General features: G+C 47.6%; 1 protein-coding gene across 1 annotated transcript in view; it reads left to right on the forward strand.

The window, feature by feature from the left end:
- CHRDL2 (chordin like 2) overlaps positions 1 to 21406 on the forward strand; it is a 33419-nt gene that overhangs the window by 6944 nt on the left and 5069 nt on the right. The window contains exons 3-9 of the mRNA XM_060274045.2: positions 915 to 1008; positions 2546 to 2691; positions 4084 to 4177; positions 6307 to 6356; positions 8350 to 8518; positions 9917 to 10111; positions 12601 to 12774. Coding sequence (XP_060130028.2) covers positions 915 to 1008; positions 2546 to 2691; positions 4084 to 4177; positions 6307 to 6356; positions 8350 to 8518; positions 9917 to 10111; positions 12601 to 12774 — 922 coding nt within the window. The remainder of the gene's footprint in view (positions 1 to 914; positions 1009 to 2545; positions 2692 to 4083; positions 4178 to 6306; positions 6357 to 8349; positions 8519 to 9916; positions 10112 to 12600; positions 12775 to 21406) is intronic.

The following is a 21406-nucleotide window of genomic DNA, read 5'->3' on the forward strand; positions in this document are numbered from 1 at the left end:
ACTTTCAGAACCAATTGTTTTCATAAACCGAGGTACCACTGTATTTGTTTTTTATCTTATACAGGTATTATGGAATTGTACATCCAATTTTTTTCCTTTAAAGTTTTTTGGGGGCCCCAAGAGAGTGGGGCCCTAAGCTATAGCTTGTTTAGCTTATATGTAAATCCAGCACTGTGTGAGAGGATGGGGTGAGGGTTGGCAGACGTCCGCTCTGTGTGATCTGCCTTGTGGCTGCAGTCAGTGATTTCAGCTCAGCTGAGGCAACCGTTGCCCAGCCGTGATTTCAGCTTGTGGAAGCTATCCAGGGCTGCATACCTAGCCTAGCATCCCATCCTCATCACCGGTGAAGTATAGGTGGGTTCCCACGAGGCAAGCACAGCGATAACAGCAAGAACCTTCATTGAACTGCATAACTAGGAAACAGGGGCAAAGCAACGGCTTATATACATTCCTGAAAGCCTGGGCCACTCCCACTCCCAATGTGATTGGCTGTCTAAACTTCCAAGCTGCGAATCACGACTCAAGAGTTCAGGGGCCAATGGCAGAGGCCCAAATCCTGAAATGTTCTGTGATTGGACATCGTGTATCGAATCAGAACACAGGAGCTCATCGGAATCCTTAGTCCAGACTCAAGCTCAGGCAAACTCAGACCACTGAATACATAACAGAGTTGGCCGTCTATCGATTGATTGATTGATTGATTGATTGATTGATTGATCTATCTGGATAAACACTGACCAGTCAAACAAAGGAAATGAAAAGGCATGGAGCTGTTTAAAGACTTTTGTTGCTCTAAGAATTGTCTTCTTGAAAAAGGCTGAGGCTTCCAAGTCAAAGAGCAGAACTGGATTTGTTCTGATGATAGATATTGAGCCAGTGATTCAACCTCACTGATTATTCCCTTTTCCATGCAGGATACCAATGTCAGCTGCTCCCAAATCCAGTGCCCGCCTCTTCAGTGTCCGAATCCCATCAGCGACCCACACCAGTGCTGTTCCAAGTGCCCAGGTAAGTGGATTTGAATGCCCCTCCCTGACAGCACACAAACAGTATATATATATATATCTACATCCTGCTGAAGACAGGAGTGCCTGGCGTGCTCTGGTCCAGGGGGTCACAAAGAGTCAGACACGACTAAACGACTAAACAACAACAACATATCCTGCTATTTCTAGCAGTGCCCCCTTCCCCAGAAATGTATGTGCAAATGCATTGGTGAGAAATATCCTCATATTGGGGGGGGAGAGAAAATTGCATTCAAAATTGCAAAAGGTGGATGCACAGAAACACTCTATTGCGCTGTGTGGACACGCAGAAGAAGCGCCTCTGGCTATGGATTTTTTGGGGTGTCCACAGACCCCTGAAACGAATTAAATTTGTAATCAGAGGGTCCACTGTACCACTCTATAACCATTCTAGCTCTCCTTGTTCTGGTAAAGGTAAAGGTAAAGGGACCCCTGACCATTAGGTCCAGTCGTGACCGACTCTGGGGTTGCGCGCTCATCTCGCATTATTGGCTGAGGGAGCCGGCGTATAGTTTCCAGGTCATGTGGCCAGCATGACAAAGCCGCTTCTGGCAAACCAGAGCAGCACATGGAAACGCCGTTTACCTTCCCGCTGTAGCGGTCCCTATTTATCTACTTGCATTTTGAGGTGCTTTCGAACTGCTAGGTTGGCAGGAGCTGGGACCAAGCAACAGGAGCTCACCCCGTCACAGGGATTTGAACCGCCGACCTTCTGATCAGCAAGCCCTAGGCTCAGTGGTTTAACCACAGCGCCACCTGGGTCCCTGCCTTGTTCTGGTATCCCATCTATATATCGTTAACAGCCATCTACAGGTTTACCACTCCCATCAGCCCATCACCCATTCCCACCCCCCCCACCACCACCCTCTGTATATACATAAGGGTCTGACTCTTCTGTTTCAAGTGTATCTGAAGAAGTGTGCATGCACACGAAAGCTCATACCAAAATAAAAACTTAGTTGGTCTTTAAGGTGCTACTGAAGGAATTTTTTATTTTGCTTCGACTCAGACCAACACGGCTACCTACCTGTATTTGGAGTGGACAGTCGTCTATTGTGGTGGCTCCCAAACTTTCCCAGGCTACTTCCCCCTTGGGGAGATAACAACACATTAAAATCCAAAGCAGCGGCAATTGATTGCACTCTTCCTCAAAATCCATTTAGTTTAATTAACTCAATGAGATGGATGAACTTGATTCAGCAATACCAGCTTTTCAAACTCCGATAGCCATTCATTGACACCTCCAGCGCTCCCTTGTAGCCCCCTTGAGTCTTAGCACCCACCTTGGTTTTGGAACGCTTTGGTTTGGAACGGACTTCCGGAATGGATTAAGTTTGAGAACCAAGGTACTACTGTATACATATAAATTGCCGGAGGGTCATTACTTCTTTTTAGGTCTTGCTTGGCTCGCAGAGATCATTACATGTGGTTTGTCACAGCTGGACACTCCTGGAAAAATAGTCGCACGGGGATGTAGGGAGAGAAAATGTTCCCGATCGTCTCTTCTTCTTCCTCTGCAGAGCTGCTCACTCCTTCTGGGGTCCAGACGCCAGCCAATTCCTCCTGCCGCTACAACGGCACGGCCTACCGGCATGGAGACATCTTCACCCACAACGAGCTCTTCCCTTCCAGGCAGTCAAATCAATGCACCCAGTGCAGTTGCTCGGTAAGTGGCTTCGGAGGGCCGTTCCGGTCGCCTCGCCTCAAAACGGACATTGAGGAGTTGGGGAAGGTTCAGAAGAGGGCAACCCAAATGATCAAATCTCGCTGAATAGAACAAAGCGAGGGGCAACCTCTGCATGACCCGAGCATGTATCGAAATGGAGGAGCTGCAGTATATGACAACAGGCCTGGGGGAAACGAAAGAAAGTATTTGCTTAGCACACACTAACATCAGGGTAGGGGCCTGGTGGGGAGGCCACCATACCTATATAATAAATACTATATAATAAATTATTATAATATCATTATTATTAATATAATAAGTCAGGTTGAATCCTGACAAGACAGAAGTACTGTTTTGGGGGGACAGGAGGCGGTCAGGTGTGGAGGACTCCCTGGTCCTGAATGGAGTAACTGTGCCCCTGAAGGACCAGGTGTGCAGCCTGGGAGTCATTTTGGACCCCGAGCTGTCCATGGAGGCGCAGGTTCATTCTATGTCCAGGGCGGCTGTCTACCAACTCCATCTGGTACGCAGGCTGAGACCCTACCTGCCCACAGACTGTCTCGCCAGAGTGGTGCATGCTCTGGTTATCTCCCGCTTGGACTACTGCAATGCGCTCTACGTGGGGCTACCTTTGAAGGTGACCCGGAAACTGCAATTAATCCAGAATGCGGCAGCTAGACTAGTGACTGGGAGCGGCCACCGAGACCACATAACACCGGTCCTGAGAGATCTACACTGGCTCCCAGTACGTTTCCAAGCACAATTCAAAGTGTTGGTACTGACCTTTAAAGCCCTAAACGGCCTCGGTCCTGTATACCTGAAGGAGCATCTCCACCCCCATCGTTCTGCCCGGACACTGAGGTCCAGCTCCGAGGGCCTTCTGGCGGTTCCCTCATTGCGAGAAGTGAGGTTACAGGGAACCAGACAGAGGGCCTTCTCGGTAGTGGCACCCGCCCTGTGGAACGCCCTCCCAGCAGATGTCAAGGCAATAAGCAGCTATTTTACTTTTAGAAGACAACTGAAGGCTGTCTTCCTGTTTAGGGAAGTTTTTAATGTTTGATGCTGTACTGTTTATAACATTCGGTTGGAAGCTGCCCAGAGTGGCTGGGGAAACCCAGCCAGATGGGCGGGGTATAAATAATATATTATTATTATTATTATTATTATTATTATTATTATTATTATTATTATGGCAGGAGTGTACAGGCAGGAGCCTTTTCAATCAGAAGCTAGACACCCAAGCTCTAGGGAAACGGATGGTTAGACTACTGCAATGTGATGTAGCTGGGCCTGCCCTTGAAGACAGTTTGGAAATGCTAGCTAGCTCAAAACACATCTGGTGGGGAGAGACTGCTACTGACAAAGTGTCTGGATTTCTTGTATTTTTCTCAGGAAGGCCACATTTACTGCGGCCTGGTGACCTGCCCAGAGGTGCTGTGTGCCTCTCCCGAAACCATGCCAGGCTCCTGTTGCCAAGTCTGCAGAGGTAATAGAAGAACCATGATCCTCGCTGCATCCTTTGCTCCCACACCATGGACCTGTGGCAGGATGGGAAACGCAGCCAGAGATCTTGTCTGCCGCCAAACACTGCCCTTTGTTAACATTTCCTGGGCTGCCCTGTGCAGGAATTGGTTGTTTTTCTAGCGCCATCTCAAGCTCCCTTGCCCTCCTCCTGGAGGAAGATTATTTTTCCTCTACTCAGGAGAAACTGGAGCTTTTTTGCTGCCTGAAACAGAACTTTAGGGCAGCAGGCTAATTTGGGGGCTGCAGGGCAGACCATGTGGCAGCCATTCCTAGCTCCATTCCAACACCACCCGAATTTACCGCCTGAGGCAGCTGCCTCGCTCTGCCTCATGGAAGGACCGGCCCTGCCTCTCCCCATCCCATCTGAACTCCTTGCATTTGGTTATACAGTGGTACCTCTACTTACAAATGACTCTAATTACGAATGTTTCTACTTACGAACGGAGCTTCGTCCGCCATCTTGGATGCGATTTAGGCAGGATTTTTTCTACTTACGAATTTTCAGATAGGGTTGCTTCTACTTACGAATTTTCTCTCCCAATGCATTCCTATGGGATTTGACTTACAATTTTTTTCGACTTACGAATGTGCGTTCGGAACGCATTAAATTCCTAAGTAGAGGTACCACTGTATAGGGTGGTGGAGGTAGAGATTCTATGGCAGGGGTCAGCAAACTTTTTCAGCAGGGGGCCGGTCTGCTGTCCCTCAGACCTTGTGGGGTGCCGGACTATATTTTGAAGAACAAATGAACAAATTCCTATCCACCACAAATAACCCAGAGATGCGTTTTAAATAAAAGGGCACTTATGTAAAAACGGGCTGATTCCCGGACTGTCCGCGGGCCGGATTTAGAAGGCGATTGGGCTGCATCTGGCCCCCGGGCTTTAGTTTGCCTACCCATGTTCTATGGTTTCTTCAAGTTCTCTCTTAATATATTCCTTTCTCCCTCTGTTTGATATAGTGAATAGTTACTTCCTCTGGAGTGAAGGGCAATAGGGTGTGATGAGGGAGACAGCCCCAGAGTCGGGGTGTGTGTGGTGGACTTTGTTTCACCTCGGGGTGCTCCTGTTAAGCCCAGAGATCCCAGAAATTTGCTGCCCTGACAAATGATTTGAAAGTTAACTTTCAACCGGGTTAACTCTATGCACGCGTAACATTAAAATTTGAAACACAGCCATCGCTTCTTAAAGAACTACATGTAAAACGTTTCAAACGAAAACATTCATTTGCTGTCTGTCAGAGGGTCGTCGTGGCTACTTTAGAGTAACTCCGCTTGAGTCCAGTTTGTCTTTAAAGACTTGTATTGTGCAAAGTATTTACAGTGCAGAGACAGCTTAAAACATGACCTCTCATTCCGAATCAGAATCCGGCAATGGCGTACGTCTGTTCCCACACCAGCAAAGTAGTCGGGGCACCCCAAAACGCCTCCCCCTTGACCTGCATCGCGGTGCTCTCCTTAACTCTTGCGCCGAAAGGAGCGATGCCCTCTCAGCCTCCTCCCTTTCAGGGCAGTGGAAGGGCTCTCCAGCATCCTTGAGCCCTTGCCGGCACCTCTCCTCCCCTGGGCTTTCCCATCATTCCGCAAGCTGGCTTCTCTCTCCCTCCGAGTCTCTCTCCTCCCCCATGGCTGCTTCAGACCCACTGCTGCTCCCTGTGCTTGGCGAGGTGGACGTTAAGATGATGGGGGCTGGCTCCCTGTAGGGAGTCACCCTTACACTATCTTTCAAACAAAGACAAGAAAGAAAACTCGAGCAATTTAAAAAGGACCACAAAAGTGCTTTCAGGCCAATAAGTGAAAAATGGGCACATGATGGCACAGGCACCAGCCAGTCCATGCTGTGCTCAGCGGCCATCTCCTTAAAGCTGCAGATCCCGTTTTTCACTTTACTTGATCCTGGAGAGAAAATGGTTCAGCTGGACAAAATATAGTGAGTGTGTTACAAAGGGGCACCGCCACTCAAATAATGTTTCAGTCAGGTTAGGAATCTGAATGAATAAACAGGACAGGGTAAATTTCCTCGATGGACCAAGGTATATGCTTTCAATGTGAAGCTCCCACCTAGAACTATGCTCTTTCTTTTCTCTCTGCAGATAATTCCTTTGAGAGGTTGATAGAAGAGCCCCAATTAAACAGAGGCGTCGTAAGTAAAGCTTTCAGTTTTTGTTTCTTTAAAATACACAATTAATTTAGAGGTATGTACTTTGGCGTTCAACATCGCTCACTAGCAGGTCGTCTCACGTGCAATAAACGTTACAGGTTCTCAGAATTTGTCGCAGTAAAAGGTGACATAGAGAAAGTGGATAGAGAAGGTTTTTTTTAAAAAAACCAGATTTATAGTTTTTATCTATATATCTATATAACCGACCATGTTTGCGTGTCTCCACTTTTCACTGAAACCGCTTGACCGATTGCGTTGAAATTTTGACACAACATCACATGTGAATACGCGAAGGATCTTATACAGTTTGCTTAGACAGATGTCACACCTGAGGCAGATAAAAGCCAATTTTAAGGAACTCAACACAGCGCCATCTACTGGGCAATGACCATAATACATGACTCAGACAGTTCCATTTCCAAGGGTGGGGGCCAAGGTATGGAGATACAGGGGGAGGGGCCAACACTCCCCGGGGACAACCCTAACCCTACCATCCTCCACTGGGGTACAGGGGCCCTGACTGGGCCACAGCAACGCGTGGCCGGGTCCCACTAGTAGATTCATAGAATTATAGAGCTGGAAAGGGACCCATCTAGTCCCTACAATGCATTACATTGGAATTAAAGTTGCATGTTGGGAGATTCAGGGCAGATAAAAGACTTCTTCACACAGCACACAGTTAAACTGTGGAACTCCCTGCTACATGAGGCAGCGATGGCCACCAACCTGGATGGCTTTAAAAGAGGCTTAGACTAATTCACAGAGGAGGAGAGGGCTGTCGAGGGCTACAAGCTATGCTGGCTCTGCTCTGTCTCCACAGTTGGAGCCAGCAGTGTTTCTGAACCCCAGTTACTGGAAACCACAGGAGGGGAGAGTTGCTCTTGTGTTCGAATCCCGCTTGCGGGTTTCCTGCAGGCACATGGCTGGCCACTGTGAGAACAGGATACTGGACTAGATGGGCCATTGGTCTGATCCAGGAAGTTCTGCTTAGGATCTTATTCAACTGAATAAGTGCCGTTCCATTTATTTATTTATTTTTAATTGCAAACGTAAGAGAAAGAAAGAAAGAACTTTGGCTCACTTCCACAACGATCCATTAATCCCAATCTAAATATGTATATCGGTACTGTATAGGCAGCCCATATATCACAATAGCTATCCAAATGAGATTGATGATTGGAAGGTATACAGCGGTACCTTCGTTCTCAAACTTAATCCGTTCCGGAAGCCTGTTCCAAAACCAAAAGCGTTCCAAAACCAAGGCGTGCTTTCCCATAGAAAGGAATGCAAAATGGATTGATCCATTCCAGACGTTTAAAAACAACCCCTAAAACAGCAATTTAACATGAATTTTACTATCTAACGAGACCATCGATCCATAAAATGAAAGCAATAAACAACGTACTGCAGTCACACAATCTATCAATCAATCAATCAGTAGCTGAACAGGGTTCCACACAGTCACAAAAAAAGAAAGAAAAAGAGCCATAAAAATGCAAAATAAATAGCAAAAACAGACAGAGCTCAGCGTAACACTCAAAACGGAAGTGTGTCACTCAAAACGGAGCACGTTTGGCTTCCGAAAGAAGTTCACGACCAGAACACTTACTTTCGGGTTTGCAGTGTTTAGCTTCCAAGATGTTTGAGTACCAAGGCATTTGAGAACCAAGGTACCACTGTACTTTCACATGTAGAAAGGTCAGTGAGATCTTCAGACCACTGAGTGACGGGTGGTGGGTCTTTATCCTCCCAACCTTGAAATCTCTTTGCCTCTGTAAGGGCTCTCAGAATCCGCTTTCATTGCCCACCTGTTAGTCCCCACATCTCGGGAACTGTAAATTTAAGGGGCCTTTAACTGAATGAGACTAGAATCAGAGTTGGCAGGGATCCCCAGAGGGTCATCCAGTCTGACCCCCTGCAATGAGATTGCCTGCTGAATTGACTGGGGATCTCGCCATGTTGTCTGGCTCTGCAGAGGCACCCCCGTTACCACTGTGCGGTGGGCCCCGGGAGCAGAGGATCTGCCGGAGCAGCGGATCCTCCCACGGGCGCCTCGCTGGAGCTCATCCCCAAGACCATCAAGAAGAAAGTGGGAAGCGGAGGCACGACGGTCAGAATCATTCTGAAGGAGCAGAACAAAAAAGGTAACGTCAATTCAGGTGAACACTGCAATGCGCTCTAGGAGGGGCTTCTTCCCTTGCGCCTGAAGCTGCCATTCTGCTCTCCTGTTGCCGCTTTGTTGTCTTAATGTAATTTTGCTCTCCGCTGGCTCTCAGCCAGCAGTACGCGAGTTCAGTCTCCCTATGAGAATGAACTCACAGTTTCTTTACGTAGACACTAAGTAAAAAGCCTGCCTTTCAGGGATCAAATCGTGAACTGAAATGTGAGTAAACATTTTGTTACTTTACTCAGAAAGACTCTCTTGTCTTTATTCTTTTAGGAGGGATCAAAGGGGACACCAGGAAATAATCTTAACTAAGAGATTCAAATGAATCTGCAAACTAGCTTCCAGCTATATTGAGGGGAATCTGCTCTGTTATATCACTCACTAGCGTGAGAGAAGGAATACATCATTTCCTACTATCCTTAAGGACGCGGGTGGCGCTGTGGTCTAAACCCCTGAGCCTCTTGGGCTTGCCGATCGGAAGGTTGGCGATTCGAATCCCCACAACGGAGTGAGCTCCCGTTGCTCTGTCCCAGCTCCTGCCAACCTAGCAGTTCGAAAGCATGTCAAAGTGCAAGTAGATAAATAGGTACCGCTCCGGAGGGAAAGTAAACACTGTTTCTATGCGCTCTAGTTTCTGTCGCGGTATCCCATTGCACCAGAAGTGGTTTAGTCCTGCTGGCCACATCACTGGCGTAGGAAGCCGCTCAGGCACCCGGAGCGGCAAACATGACGCGCACCCGGGGGTGAGGCATTGCTACGTACGACGTATGCGTTGTTACGTACTTGCATGCGTCGCTACGTAGCGATGCTGCACATGCGCGCTATGTAGCAGGGTGCCGGCGCTGCCCCCTCCGCTCCCCCTTTGCTACACCCCTGGGCCACATGACCCAGAAAGCTATCTGTAGACAAATGCCGACTCCCTTGGGCTGAAAGCAAGATGAGCGCCGCAACCCCATAGTTGCCTTTGACTGGACTTAACCGTCCAGGGGTCCTTTACCTTTACCTTTTGTTGTTTAGTCGTTTAGTCGTGTCCAACTCTTTGTGACCCCATGGACCAGAGCACGCCAGGCACTCCTGTCTTCCACTGCCTCCCGCAGTTTGCTCAGACTCATGTTCGTAGCTTCGAGAACACTTCTCCTTGTGCCCTCAATCTTTCCCAACATCAGGGTCTTTTCCAGGGAGTTTGATCTTTCCAGTCGGTTTGATCTTCTTGCAGTCCATGGGACTCTCAAGAGTCTCCTCCATCACCTTTACCTTTTACCTTCCTGCTATCCTTAACTTTCCCACCCATCTCAAATGGCTTGAACATGAACTGCACTCTTTATTTTTTTGTATTTTCACCCGTGGTCTTCTCTCTCTCTCTCTCTCTCTCCAGCTTGTGTGTACAACGGGAAGACCTACTCGCACGGAGAAGTGTGGCACCCAACGATCCGCCACTTTGTGCTCCTGCCCTGCATCCTGTGCACCTGCAAAGACGGGAGCCAGGATTGCCGGAAGATCACATGCCCCAAGGAGTACCCCTGCGAGGAACCTGAAAACGTGGAAGGGAAATGCTGTAAAGTCTGCCCAGGTAATAAACAAACACACTGACTGCATTTCGTGCTTGTGTGTATTACCCCTTTGCTGTATAGGACTGGGGGGGCAGATGCATTGCAGGGGGTTGGACTAGATGACCCTCAGGGGTCCCTTCCAACTCTAAAATTCTAGGCTAGATAGATAAAACTTTATTCACATTAACGAATGGCCATAGCAACAATAAAGCATCCTTACACGACCCTATGAGCGAGAGAAAGGACAAGCTGAAATTTTGGAAAGACTGGAAACACTAAGAAACAAATTTCACAGGCTTCCCTGGCGGATGAACTTTGGGACATGTTGCTGGTATGCGGAGCATGACTCGCTGTCAGCGCTGCCCCCTCTGAATTAAACGCCACTTATTTATAGCTCTGCCCCAGCAAGAAAAGCTCAAGGAAGAGGCCATGGGCGGCTGGGGCGCCCAAGAACCTCGACTAGACACAATAAACCCAAACTTAATTTATTAATTACTCCAGAAGCAAAAACAGAACGTTACCAGTGGCAGGTGAAGGAAACACCCCGAGGGCCAGACTACGTCTCTCCGTGAGCCCTTTGGCAGGCCAAAGATAAACATGGCAGGCGGCTGGAAAACAGGAACGATGCAGGGGAGAGCGGGAAGAGTGTAAATGAGACCTCGGCGTAGGTGCGCAAGGGAGCCAGCAGGGTGTCACTCATTTGGGTCCTGGAACTGGGGCTATGCCATGACTCAAGGCTTTGGGCTGCATCAATCTAGTGTGCTCATTCCATCGGGCAGATGGTGGAACAAGCTGAAGCAGGCATCCCCAAACTTCAGCCCTCCAGATGTTTTGGACTACAATTCCCATCTTCCCTGACCACTGGTCCTGCTAGCTAGGGATCATGGGAGTTGTAGGCCAAAACATCTGGAGGGCCGCAGTTTGGGGATGCCTGAGCTGGAGCATCAACAAGACAGAAGTTTAGCATTTATTATTATTATTATTATTAATTATTTATACCCCGTCCATCTGGCTGGGTTTCCCCCGCCACTCTGGGCGGCTTCCAACATATACAAAAATACATTAAAATATCACAGATTAAAAACTTCCTTTAGGTGTTTTCTGAATGTCAGGTAGTTGTTTATCTCCTTGACCTCCGATAGAAGGGCGTTCCACAGGGCGGGCGCCACTACCAAGAAGGCCCTCTGCCTGGTTCCCTGTAGCTTTGCTTCTCGCAGTGAGGGAACCGCCAGAAGGCCCTTGGCGCTGGATCTCAATGTCCGGGCTGAATGATGGGGGTGGAGACGCTCCTTCAGGTATACAGGACCAAGGCTGTTTAGGGCTTTAAAGGTCAGTACCAACACTTTGAACTGTGCTCGGAAACGTACTGGGAGCCAATGTAGACCTCTCAGGTTATGTGGTCGCGGCGGCCACTCCCAGTCACTAGTCTAGCTGCCGCATTCTGGATTAATTGCAGTTTCCGGGTCACCTTCAAAGGTAGCCCCACGTAGAGCGCATGGCAGTAGTCCAAGCGGGAGATAACCAGAGCATACACCACTCTGGCGAGACAGTCCGCGGGCAGGTAGGGTCTCAGCCTGCGTACCAGATGGAGCTGATAGACAGCTGCCCTGGACACAGAATTGACCTGTGCCTCCATGGACAGCTGTGAGTCCAAAATGACTCCCAGGCTGCGCACCTGGTCCTTCAGGGGCACAGTTACCCCATTCAGGACCAGGGAATCCTCCACACCTGCCCTACACAGCCCTACACAGCAGCCAACAACCAGGTGTCCTCGTTTGGAAGCCTGTATACAGGAAAAGGAAAGAAGAGATGGGGAGGAGATAGGATAGCTCTCGTAAAAAATCTGAAGGGCTGTCGCTTGGAAGCAGTGACAGAGCGGTCCTTGCTGGCACCCAGGGCAGCTGTGCCAAGGTATGTGCCGTACGCCGTGGGGGCAGAGCGCACAGCTAGAGCGCCCCTTGCCCCCTGCCCAGCCCCACAGCGGGTAGCCTGGCCAGCCAACGCAGCCCTGCTGTGAGGGGTGCATTCACGGTGCCCTGCAAGCCTAGCATGGCACAGAGCCCAGCTGGAGGGTGGGTGAGGAGGACGCAACAGGGCAGGGTGCGACACTTGCCGGGCAGTGCGATCTGTTGCTTGCTTCTCACGGTACCCTCCAGCTGGCATCATGAGAAAAGCACCCCCCCCAAAAAAAACTGCACTGGGGCGGCCCCCAGCCCCCCCAACACACTACGCCCCTGCATGGAAGATGGAGAACGCTTGTTTTCTCCTGCTCTGGAGGGTAGGACTCGAACCCATGGCTTCAAGTTACAAGAAAAGAGATTCCGACTCAACATCAAGAAGAACTTTCGGGCAGTCAGAGCTGTCCGACAGTGGAATGGGCTACGGCCCTCAAAAGGTTGGCCGGGATGGAATGCGGCCCCCCGAGCTCAAAAAAGTTTCTGGGTAGCCTCTGAGGTTGAACTCGCCTGGGTTGTTTGGAAGGTCCTAACCCTTTTTCGTGTACTTTCAGAGGACAAAGAGACGCCCACCGAAAGCGGGGTCGATACCACCAGATGCCAAGTGTCCGTCTACACGTTCGTTCCGTCCTCCACCTCAGAGAACCCCAAAGAGAACTTGAGGAAGATTGCGATTGAGCGGGAATCCTCGGAAGACGTCGAGATCTACATCTGGAAGCTGGTGAAAGGTGAGGACCGCTTTCGAACCTGCAACGCTCTCACTTTTGTGCGTCTGGTTTTTGGCCTTGCTTGTAATGAGCATTATGAGTTTCATCTATTTATTTGGAGGACTTAAACACAGTCTTTCAACCAAAGCGTTCTCTCTTTTTTAAATAATATTTTTTATTAATTTTCCATTTAAACCTATATAATCACATCATTATTATCCACTTCACTTGTTTTGCTCTTTAGAGCCTATCGACTTCCTTCCCTCCCACCTATTGATTTCCCAATGTAACCTTTATATCACAGCATTTTATATATTTTCCAATTCTAATATAACCCATTACAAAATACCTCAAAATTTAAATAAATATAGAAAGGTTAAAAAATTCTCATTACAAGTCTTCGGATAACCCTGCTAGTGTTGTTAATTGCTTACAATGATATTTCAAATTTACTCCAGTCCTTTTGGAATACTTGATTGTGCTGGTTTCGGATTTTTCCTGCCAGCTTCGCAGTTCCGCAAAGTCCATCATTTTCATCTGCCCCTCTCCTTTCATAGGTACTTCTTCTGGTTTCCATTTTTAGGCTAGAAGGGTTGTTGTTGCCACTGTTGTTGCGTACATATCTTTTTTGTGTACACGTCTTTTGTCCTTTTTTGTGTGTGTATCTCTTCACCCACTATACCCAGTAAAAAAGCTTCTGTTTATTTAACAAAAAGTATTTTTAAACATTTTCTTTAACTCATTATATATCCTTTCCCAGAAAGCCTTTACCTCTTTACAAGTCCTCTTTACATAGGGTAAAAAATACCTTCCTTTTCTTTACATTTCCAACACTCGTTAGATCTTGTCCTATAACATTTTAGCAAGTTTTGATGGTGTTAAATACCATCTATACATCATTTTCACCACATTTTCTTTAAGTGCACTGCATGCAGTAAAATTAATTACTGCATTAAATGCTTAGGTGCACTAATGTTTAGGTGGAAGATTCCACCTAAACATTAGGAAGAACTTCCTGACAGTAAGAGCTGTTCGGCAGTGGAATTTGCTACCAAGGAGTGTGGTGGAGTCTCCTTCTTTGGAGGTCTTTAAGCAGAGGCCTGGCGTGCTATGGTCCATGGGGTCACGAAGAGTCGGACACGACTAAACGACTAAACAACAACAACAAAGCAGAGGCTTGACAGGCATATGTCAAGAATGCTTTGATGGTGTTTCCTGCTCGGCAGGGGGTTGGACTGGATGGCCCTTGTGGTCTCTTCCAACTCTATGATTCTATGATTCTATTATTCTAATACCTTCAGTCCACAGCCTTCCCCAAGATTAGAACTGAATATTATATCCATATAATATTCAACCAAAGCATTCTTGATGTGAGCTCCCTGTAGATAGCTGCTTTTTCTCCAGCCAACAGGTGGGGGTCTCGCTGAATGTCCCCTTTACTATCCTGCAGGTAGATCATAGAATCATCATAAAATTGTAGAGCTGGAAGGTACACCAAGGGTAATAATAATAATAATAATAATAATAATAATAATAATAATAATAATAAATTTGTAACCCGCCCAACCAGCTGGGTTTCCCCAGCCACTCTGGGCGGCTTCCAACAAAGATTAAAATACATTAAAATGTCACACATTAAAAACCTTCCCTAAACAGGGCTGCCTTCAGATGTTTTCTAAATGTCAGGTAGTCGTTTATCTCTTTAAAATCTGATGGGAGGGCATTCCACAGGGTGGGCGCCACTACGGAGAAGGCCCTCTGCCTGGTTCCCTGTAGCTTTGCTTCTCGCAGGGAGGGAATTGCCAGAAGGCCCTCGGAGCTGGACCTCAGTGTCCGGGCTGGACAATGGGGGTGGAGACACTCCTTCAGGTCTACTGGACTGAGGCCGCTTAGGGCTTTCAAGGTCAGCACCAACACTTTGAATTGTGCTCGGAAACGTACTGGGAGCCAATGCAGGTCTTTCAAGACCGGTGTTATGTGGTCCCGGCGGCCGCTCCCACTCACCAGTCTAGCTGCCGCATTCTGGATTAGTTGTAGTTTCCGGGTCACCTTCAAAGGTAGTCCCACATAGAGCGCATTGTAGTAGTCCAAGCGGGAGATAACCAGAGCATGCACCACTCTGGCGGGACAGTCTGCGGGCAGGTTGGGTCTCAGCCTGTGTACCAGATGGAGCTGATAGACAGCTGCCCTGGATACAGAACTGACCTGCGCCTCCATGGACAGTTGTGAGTCCAAAATGACCCCCAGGCTGCACACCTGGTCCTTCAGGGTCTTTCACCCCCTGCAACCCCCTGCAATGCAGAAATCGCAGCCAAATGCTCCTTCCGTTGCTGATGAATGGGGTCACGCTGGTCTTCCCCACGCGGCAAGCATGGGGTGCGTTTCAATGGACAGGAGAGGATATATGAATTGCAACTAACCTCTCCAGGATTCCAAATGTGTAGGTGGAGTAGAGTTTCACAATCCCATCCTTGGCAGCAAAATTAAAAGCATAGGAATTAGGTTGCAAAGGCTTGTTTTGAGCAAGTCCAGCTATAATAATAATAATAATAATAATAATAATAATAATAATAATAATAATAATATATTATTTATACCCCGCCCATCTGGCTGGGTTTCCCCAGCCACTCTGGGGGCTTCCAACAGAAAAATAAAACACAGTGATCTATTAAACATTAAAAGCCTCCCTAAACAGGGCTGCCTTCAGATGTCTTCTAAAAGTCTGGTAGCTGTTTTTCTCTTTGACATCTGATGGGAAGGCATTCCACAGGGTGGGCGCCACTACCGAGAAGGCCCTGCAACTTGGCTTTTCGCAATGAGGGAACTTCTCTATGTTGAAGAAAACCCTTCGGGTACTAGAGAGGACCCACAGGTGGGTTAAACACCTGTTTGTCGCACCGTAAATGCAAATAAAAAAATCAATCCTGCACTGTAATGAATAGTAAAAAAGTAAATGAATAGTAAAAAAAAGTAATGAATTACATTAGAATTAATTGCACAACAGTCTCAAGCTCACAAATCAGCAATAGAACTTTTGTTGTTGTTGTTCCATTTTACCGTATGTCTGTTTCAGCAGCAATATCATAAAAGCCCATTTTTGGTAAGGTTGCAAATTTAAGCTGCGCTTTAACTTTTCACGTTCGGAATTTGGGGGGGGGGAGTGTTAGGCCAATACGGTACTCAGTTTCTGGCCCCCGGCATGTGGCTGCATACACACCAAAGAATCTTAGCAAATGCCGTCTGCACCCGAACAAGCACTACGATTCCCAGCACCCAGAACAAACTACAATTCCCAGGATACTTTCATGCTTTAAAAAGTTGCTTTGCACCACCTCAGAGGCATGCTGCCCCCATCAAATTGGTGGCCTTGATCTCGTGCCTGGGTGGAGTTCTTTATTGTTAAGCATGGAGAGAGAGAGAGGTCAAGCTCTGACTTCAATGGAGGGAGAGGATAAAGTGAAGCTTCATCCAAGATTCCTCCTCGTCTTCTCTCAGGCTTGAGACTCCACAGTTTCTCTCTGGGATTTTGCTGAAGCAACCTGAGTCCAATCTCAAAGCCACTCGCAAGGAGGGGGTAATAAATACTTTCAGAGTAACAAATGCTTTCTGGACCGAGAGAGCAGGTCACCCAGTTCCATGTCATGTTTGACCAGTGATATCGCTTACAACCTGTTAGCAGTGGAGGCGCTATGTTTGGGGGGGGGGTTGCCGGTTGTATACGGCGTTCGTTGTGTGGTCTCTAGGCTGGAGGCCGGAGGAGAGGAGCCGCCCGAAAGGAGTGATGTGGAAGGAAAGTTTCTGGGCAGCGGAACAAGCCAAACGGCTATCAATTTCAGGTTTTCCCAATGAGTGGGCCACAAAAAACCATGCGCAGAAGGTTGGCGTGTGAGAGGTTGTCCCAAAGTCGCTCGGTGAGCTTCAAGGCCGAGTCAGGATTTGAAACCCAGGACTCCACAATCCTGGCACTCTAACCCACTAGACCACACAGCCATCTTGGCTTGATGGGAGGTTGATGGAGCCCACCTCCCCACCCCGCCTGCCACATTGCGGTATAGTGGTTGGGCTAAGCGCAGGCATCCCCAAACTGCGGCCCTCCAGATGTTTTGGCCTACAACTACCATGATTTCTAGCTAAATATATAAAAGGATGTCATATAGAGGAGGGAGAAAGGTTGTTTTCTGCTGCTCCAGAGAAGCGGACACGGAGCAACGGATTCAAACTACAAGAAAGAAAATTCCACCTAAACATTAGGAAGAACTTCCTGACAGTAAGAGCTGTTCGGCAGTGGAATTTGCTGCCAAGGAGTGTGGTGGAGTCTCCTTCTTTGGAGGTCTTTAAGCAGAGGCTGGACTGGATGATTCTATGAAGAGGACCAGTGGTCAGGGACGATGGGAATTGTAGTCCAAAACATCTGGAGGGCCGAAGTCTGGGGGTGTCTGGGCTAAGGCATAAGGCAAGCAAGACCAGGGTTCGAAAGTCCTCGCTTGGTCACGAACTCTCCCTTGGGTGTTCCATGTCTCGCTATCTGTTTGCCTGGCCTACCCCACAGGGCTGTTGTGTGGATAAAACAGAGGAAGGGGAGCCATCTAGGGCCCCTTTAACAAGCCTACCCATCCAATCTGTTGAATAGCATCACCAGTGTACAATACAACTGGCACTGGTCTCTTCTTACATTTTAAATTGAGGCTGCTTGTGTGGGAGGAAGAAAAAGAGAGAAACTAGGGATAGATAATAGAATCATAGAATTGCAGAGTTGGAAGGGATCCTAACCTTTATTATTATTATTCTTTAATTGTATTTATTTAATTGCATTTGTGCCCCACCTCCCCCCACCCAAGGAGCTCCAGGTGGCGCACATGGTTCTCCCCCTCCTCATTTAACCCCCACAACAATGTAGGCCTCGGATGTAGGCCGGCTGAGAGAAGGCCCCCAAGGCCACCCAGGGAATCATAGAATCGGAAGGGACCACAAGGGCCATCCAGTCCAACCCCCTGCCAAGCAGGAAACACCATCAAAGCATTCCTGACAGATGGCTGTCAAGCCTCTGCTTAAAGACCTCCAAAGAAGGAGACTCCACCACACTCCTTGGCAGCCAATTCCACTGCCGAACAGCTCCTACTGTCAGGAAGTTCTTCCTAATGTTTAGGTGGAATCTTCTTTCTTGTAGCTTGAATCCATTGCTCCATGTTCGCTGCTCTGGAGCAGCAGAAAACAACCTTTCTCCCTCCTCTATATGGCATCCTTTTATATATTTGAACATGGCTATCATGTCACCCCTTAACCATCTCTTTTCCAAGCTAAACATACCCAGCTCCCTAAGCCGTTCCTCATAAGGCATTGTTTCCAGGCCTTTGACCATTTTTGACTTCATGGCCGAGTGAGGATTCAAACCCTGGCCTTCCAGGCTCTCGACCAACACTTTAACCCCCTATTATCGTCATCATCATCATCATCTATGGATCCTTCCCGAGTCCGAGGGCCCATTTCACAGAATCACATCATCTACTCCAGGCATGTCCAACAGGTAGATCGTGATCTACTGGTAGATCACTGGTTGTCTGCGGTAGATCACTGGTAGATCATTGGCTCCCTCTAGATCACAGTATCTTGGCCACCCCTGACTACTGCAACCCTCTGCGATGGAGGCTGGCTCGGTGTGGATTGGGGGGGGGGCTTCCTTAAGTCCAGGAGGGGTTCCTCGGAGCAGGGTCCAGACAACCAAACCTTTTTTTCTGAGTGCCCAAGAATTTTGGGGAAATCGAATGGGAGTAACCGGGTAGGATATTAACACGAGGAAATAAATTAATTGAAGATGATTTTATCTAGAGTTTGGGAGTTTTTTTGGGGGGGTTGGTAATTGAAGGGGAACTGAGTTTATTTGGATTAGGATCTGTGGTGAAGTTAATTGGAAGGACTTGACCTAAGATAATCTGGGGTGGAGCCCCAATTAATAGGAGTCTATCTGGCAAGGGTTGGATGTAAATATCAGCTGGCATGTCTTCTGTGGCATTCAAATTGGGGATCTGCATTGTGTACGTGTGAATTAGCATATGCAAATTTCATGCAAAGATGTGCCCCGAGGCTCCAGCCCCAGATCTTTTATGTGCTTAGCAAATGCCCCTGCTTTAAGTCTCTTGGCAGGATTCGCCTCCATGACTCAATGTGGGCGCACGCCCCCCTCTCCCTCTCTCGGAGAAAAAAAGGCACCTCAGTCCGTTTTTCTCTCCGCTTTAAACAATTGACTCAATGGCAGCGGCACAGGAAGGCGCATAAATCTGCAGACAAATATTTTTATATTTCCTGTTCGAGCCACGTTTCAAAACGTCGGGGGAATTAGCAGAAACCCAAAACCCAGTTGCTGTGTCTGCCGGACGGATGAAATATGTACCATGTTTGGCCAGAGCTGTGGAAAAAAAGGGATGGGCAGGGCAGAGAGGAGAAGGTTTCTCTTCTCTTAGATAGGAGAAGGGATGAACTGGCAAAATAATATAAATGTCGTTTACACGCTCCGTGTTACAGCACAGCCAGAGCTCCAGCTGGTCTGACAATAGAGCCAAAGAGTCATAGGATTGTAGAGTTGGAAGGGACCTCCAGCGGCCATCTAGTCCAGCCCCCCACAATTTAGGGATCTCAGCTGAAGCATCCATGACTGATGGCCATCTCTGCTTAAAAACCTCCAAGGAAATAGTTTCAGCTTCTTCTTAGGTTTGCTTCCAGCGACACACCTGAGGCCGGGGAGGTGGTCGAATCCTGGCAGGGCAGCATGGCTTGTGCCACTTCAGTCTGCATAAGAATATGAGAAGAGGCTGCTGGATCAGGCCAGTGGCCCAACCGGGGGCCCATTGCAGTGTTAAGCTGTATGCCAGACCCCTTGCCATCCCTGGATTTTTTTTTAAAGCAATTTATTAAGTTTTCCAAATAAACGCATTAAAGACAATAAACAAAACAAACATTCAAAAACAAATACAACACACACAATTATCTTTTTAGCAATTCTTCCCAAATCTCTCATTCCCAATGCTCTGCCGAGCTTGACTTAACCTCCCTCCCCTCATTTGGTTTTCTTTTCAACTCTTACCTCGCAGTTCCTTTATTCCATCCATTTAAGGTCAATTCGTAGGATTTATGTCAGTCCTGCAAGTGTCTTTAAACTTCTACAGTTCTTTTCCATATAGTCCACGAATTTACTCCAGTCTTTTTGGAACCTTGTTTCCCCCTGGTTCTGGATCCTGCTAGTCAGTCTTGCTGATTCTGCATAGTCTGTCATTTTTGTCTGCCACTCTTCAATCGTCGGTAAATCCTGAGTTTTCCATTTTTGGGCTAACAAAGTCCTGGCCGCGGTTGTCGCATACAAAAATATATGGTCCTCCTTTGCAATCTCTTGTCCAATAAGTCCTAATAAAAATGCCTCGGGTTTTTTGGGAAAGGTATACCTAAGCATCTTTTTCAGTACATTATATATCATTTCCCAAAATCTTTTAACTTTTTCGCATTTCCACCACATATGATAAAACTCTCCCTCTTTCTCATTACCTTTCCAGCACATTTTATTACGCATCCTATACATTTTAGCTAATTTTGCTGGTGTTAAATACCATCTATACACACCATCCCTGGATCTAGCAAGTGTTGGAAGCTAATCGAGCCTTGTAATTCCAGGAATAACCAAGCGAGCTTCCTGGTGAGGGGATGGGGGAATTAAGGGGTCTGGTGTGAGATGCCATCATCATCATCATCATCATCATCATCTATTATTTATACCCCACCCATTTGGCCGGGTTTCCCCAGCCACTCTGGGTGGCTCCCAACAGAATATTAAAAAACACGATAAAATTTCAAACATTAAAAACTTCCCTCAACAGGGCTGCCTTCAGAAGTCTTCTAAATGTCAGACAGTTGTTTATTTCCATGACATCTGGTGGGAGGGCGTTCCACAGGGCGGGCGCCACCACCGAGAAGGCCCTCTTCTGCCTGGTTCCCTGTAACCTCACTTCTTGCAGGGAAGTGGCAAATGGATGGGGTCCCCTCTCTCAAAGCCAGAATTCAGAATTCGGGTGCAGATTATGGGAATTAGAAGCAAACTGCAGGCTGGGAAGACAGGGAGCCGGAGCCATGCTTGATTTCTGTTTGAATCCAAGGCTGCGGCTACGGGGAAAAGCAAAACCCTCCTCTGCACACATCAATGCCGCAAGCCCCTCCATCGTAGGCTCAGGTTGTATATGTGTGTAAGTGAAGCATATATCCTAAAGATATCGCAGTCTTCACTGTGCCTCATTCATGAGACACAAACCCTGTGTAAATGCCTGGAACGCTGAAGCGCTGAGAGATCGAGGTAGCGTGCAACAGCACTTTTGAAACGATAGACCTTTGTGTGTGTGTGTGTATGTAATTTGTGGGGATGTTCAAGGAGGCAGGAGAGGATATATTGTTTATTAATATCCTTTCTAACTTGCGCTAGCAAGTTCTATAACTTAGCAAAGTTTTACACTCCCCTTTTAAACGCACAGCGGTTACCTTGTTGGAAGTTTGTTTAAGCCTCTCAATATTAGATTCCTGCTAATTTCCCTTATACCCCTCTTAAAAGGATAGACACGACACAATATTGTGCAAAGTACCGTATTTTCCCGTATTTTCTTTTTTCCTTTAAAATAAT

This window comes from Zootoca vivipara, chromosome 4, assembly GCF_965207765.1.
Source record: "Zootoca vivipara chromosome 4, rZooViv2.hap1.1, whole genome shotgun sequence".
NCBI classification, from domain to species: Eukaryota; Metazoa; Chordata; class Lepidosauria; order Squamata; family Lacertidae; genus Zootoca; species Zootoca vivipara.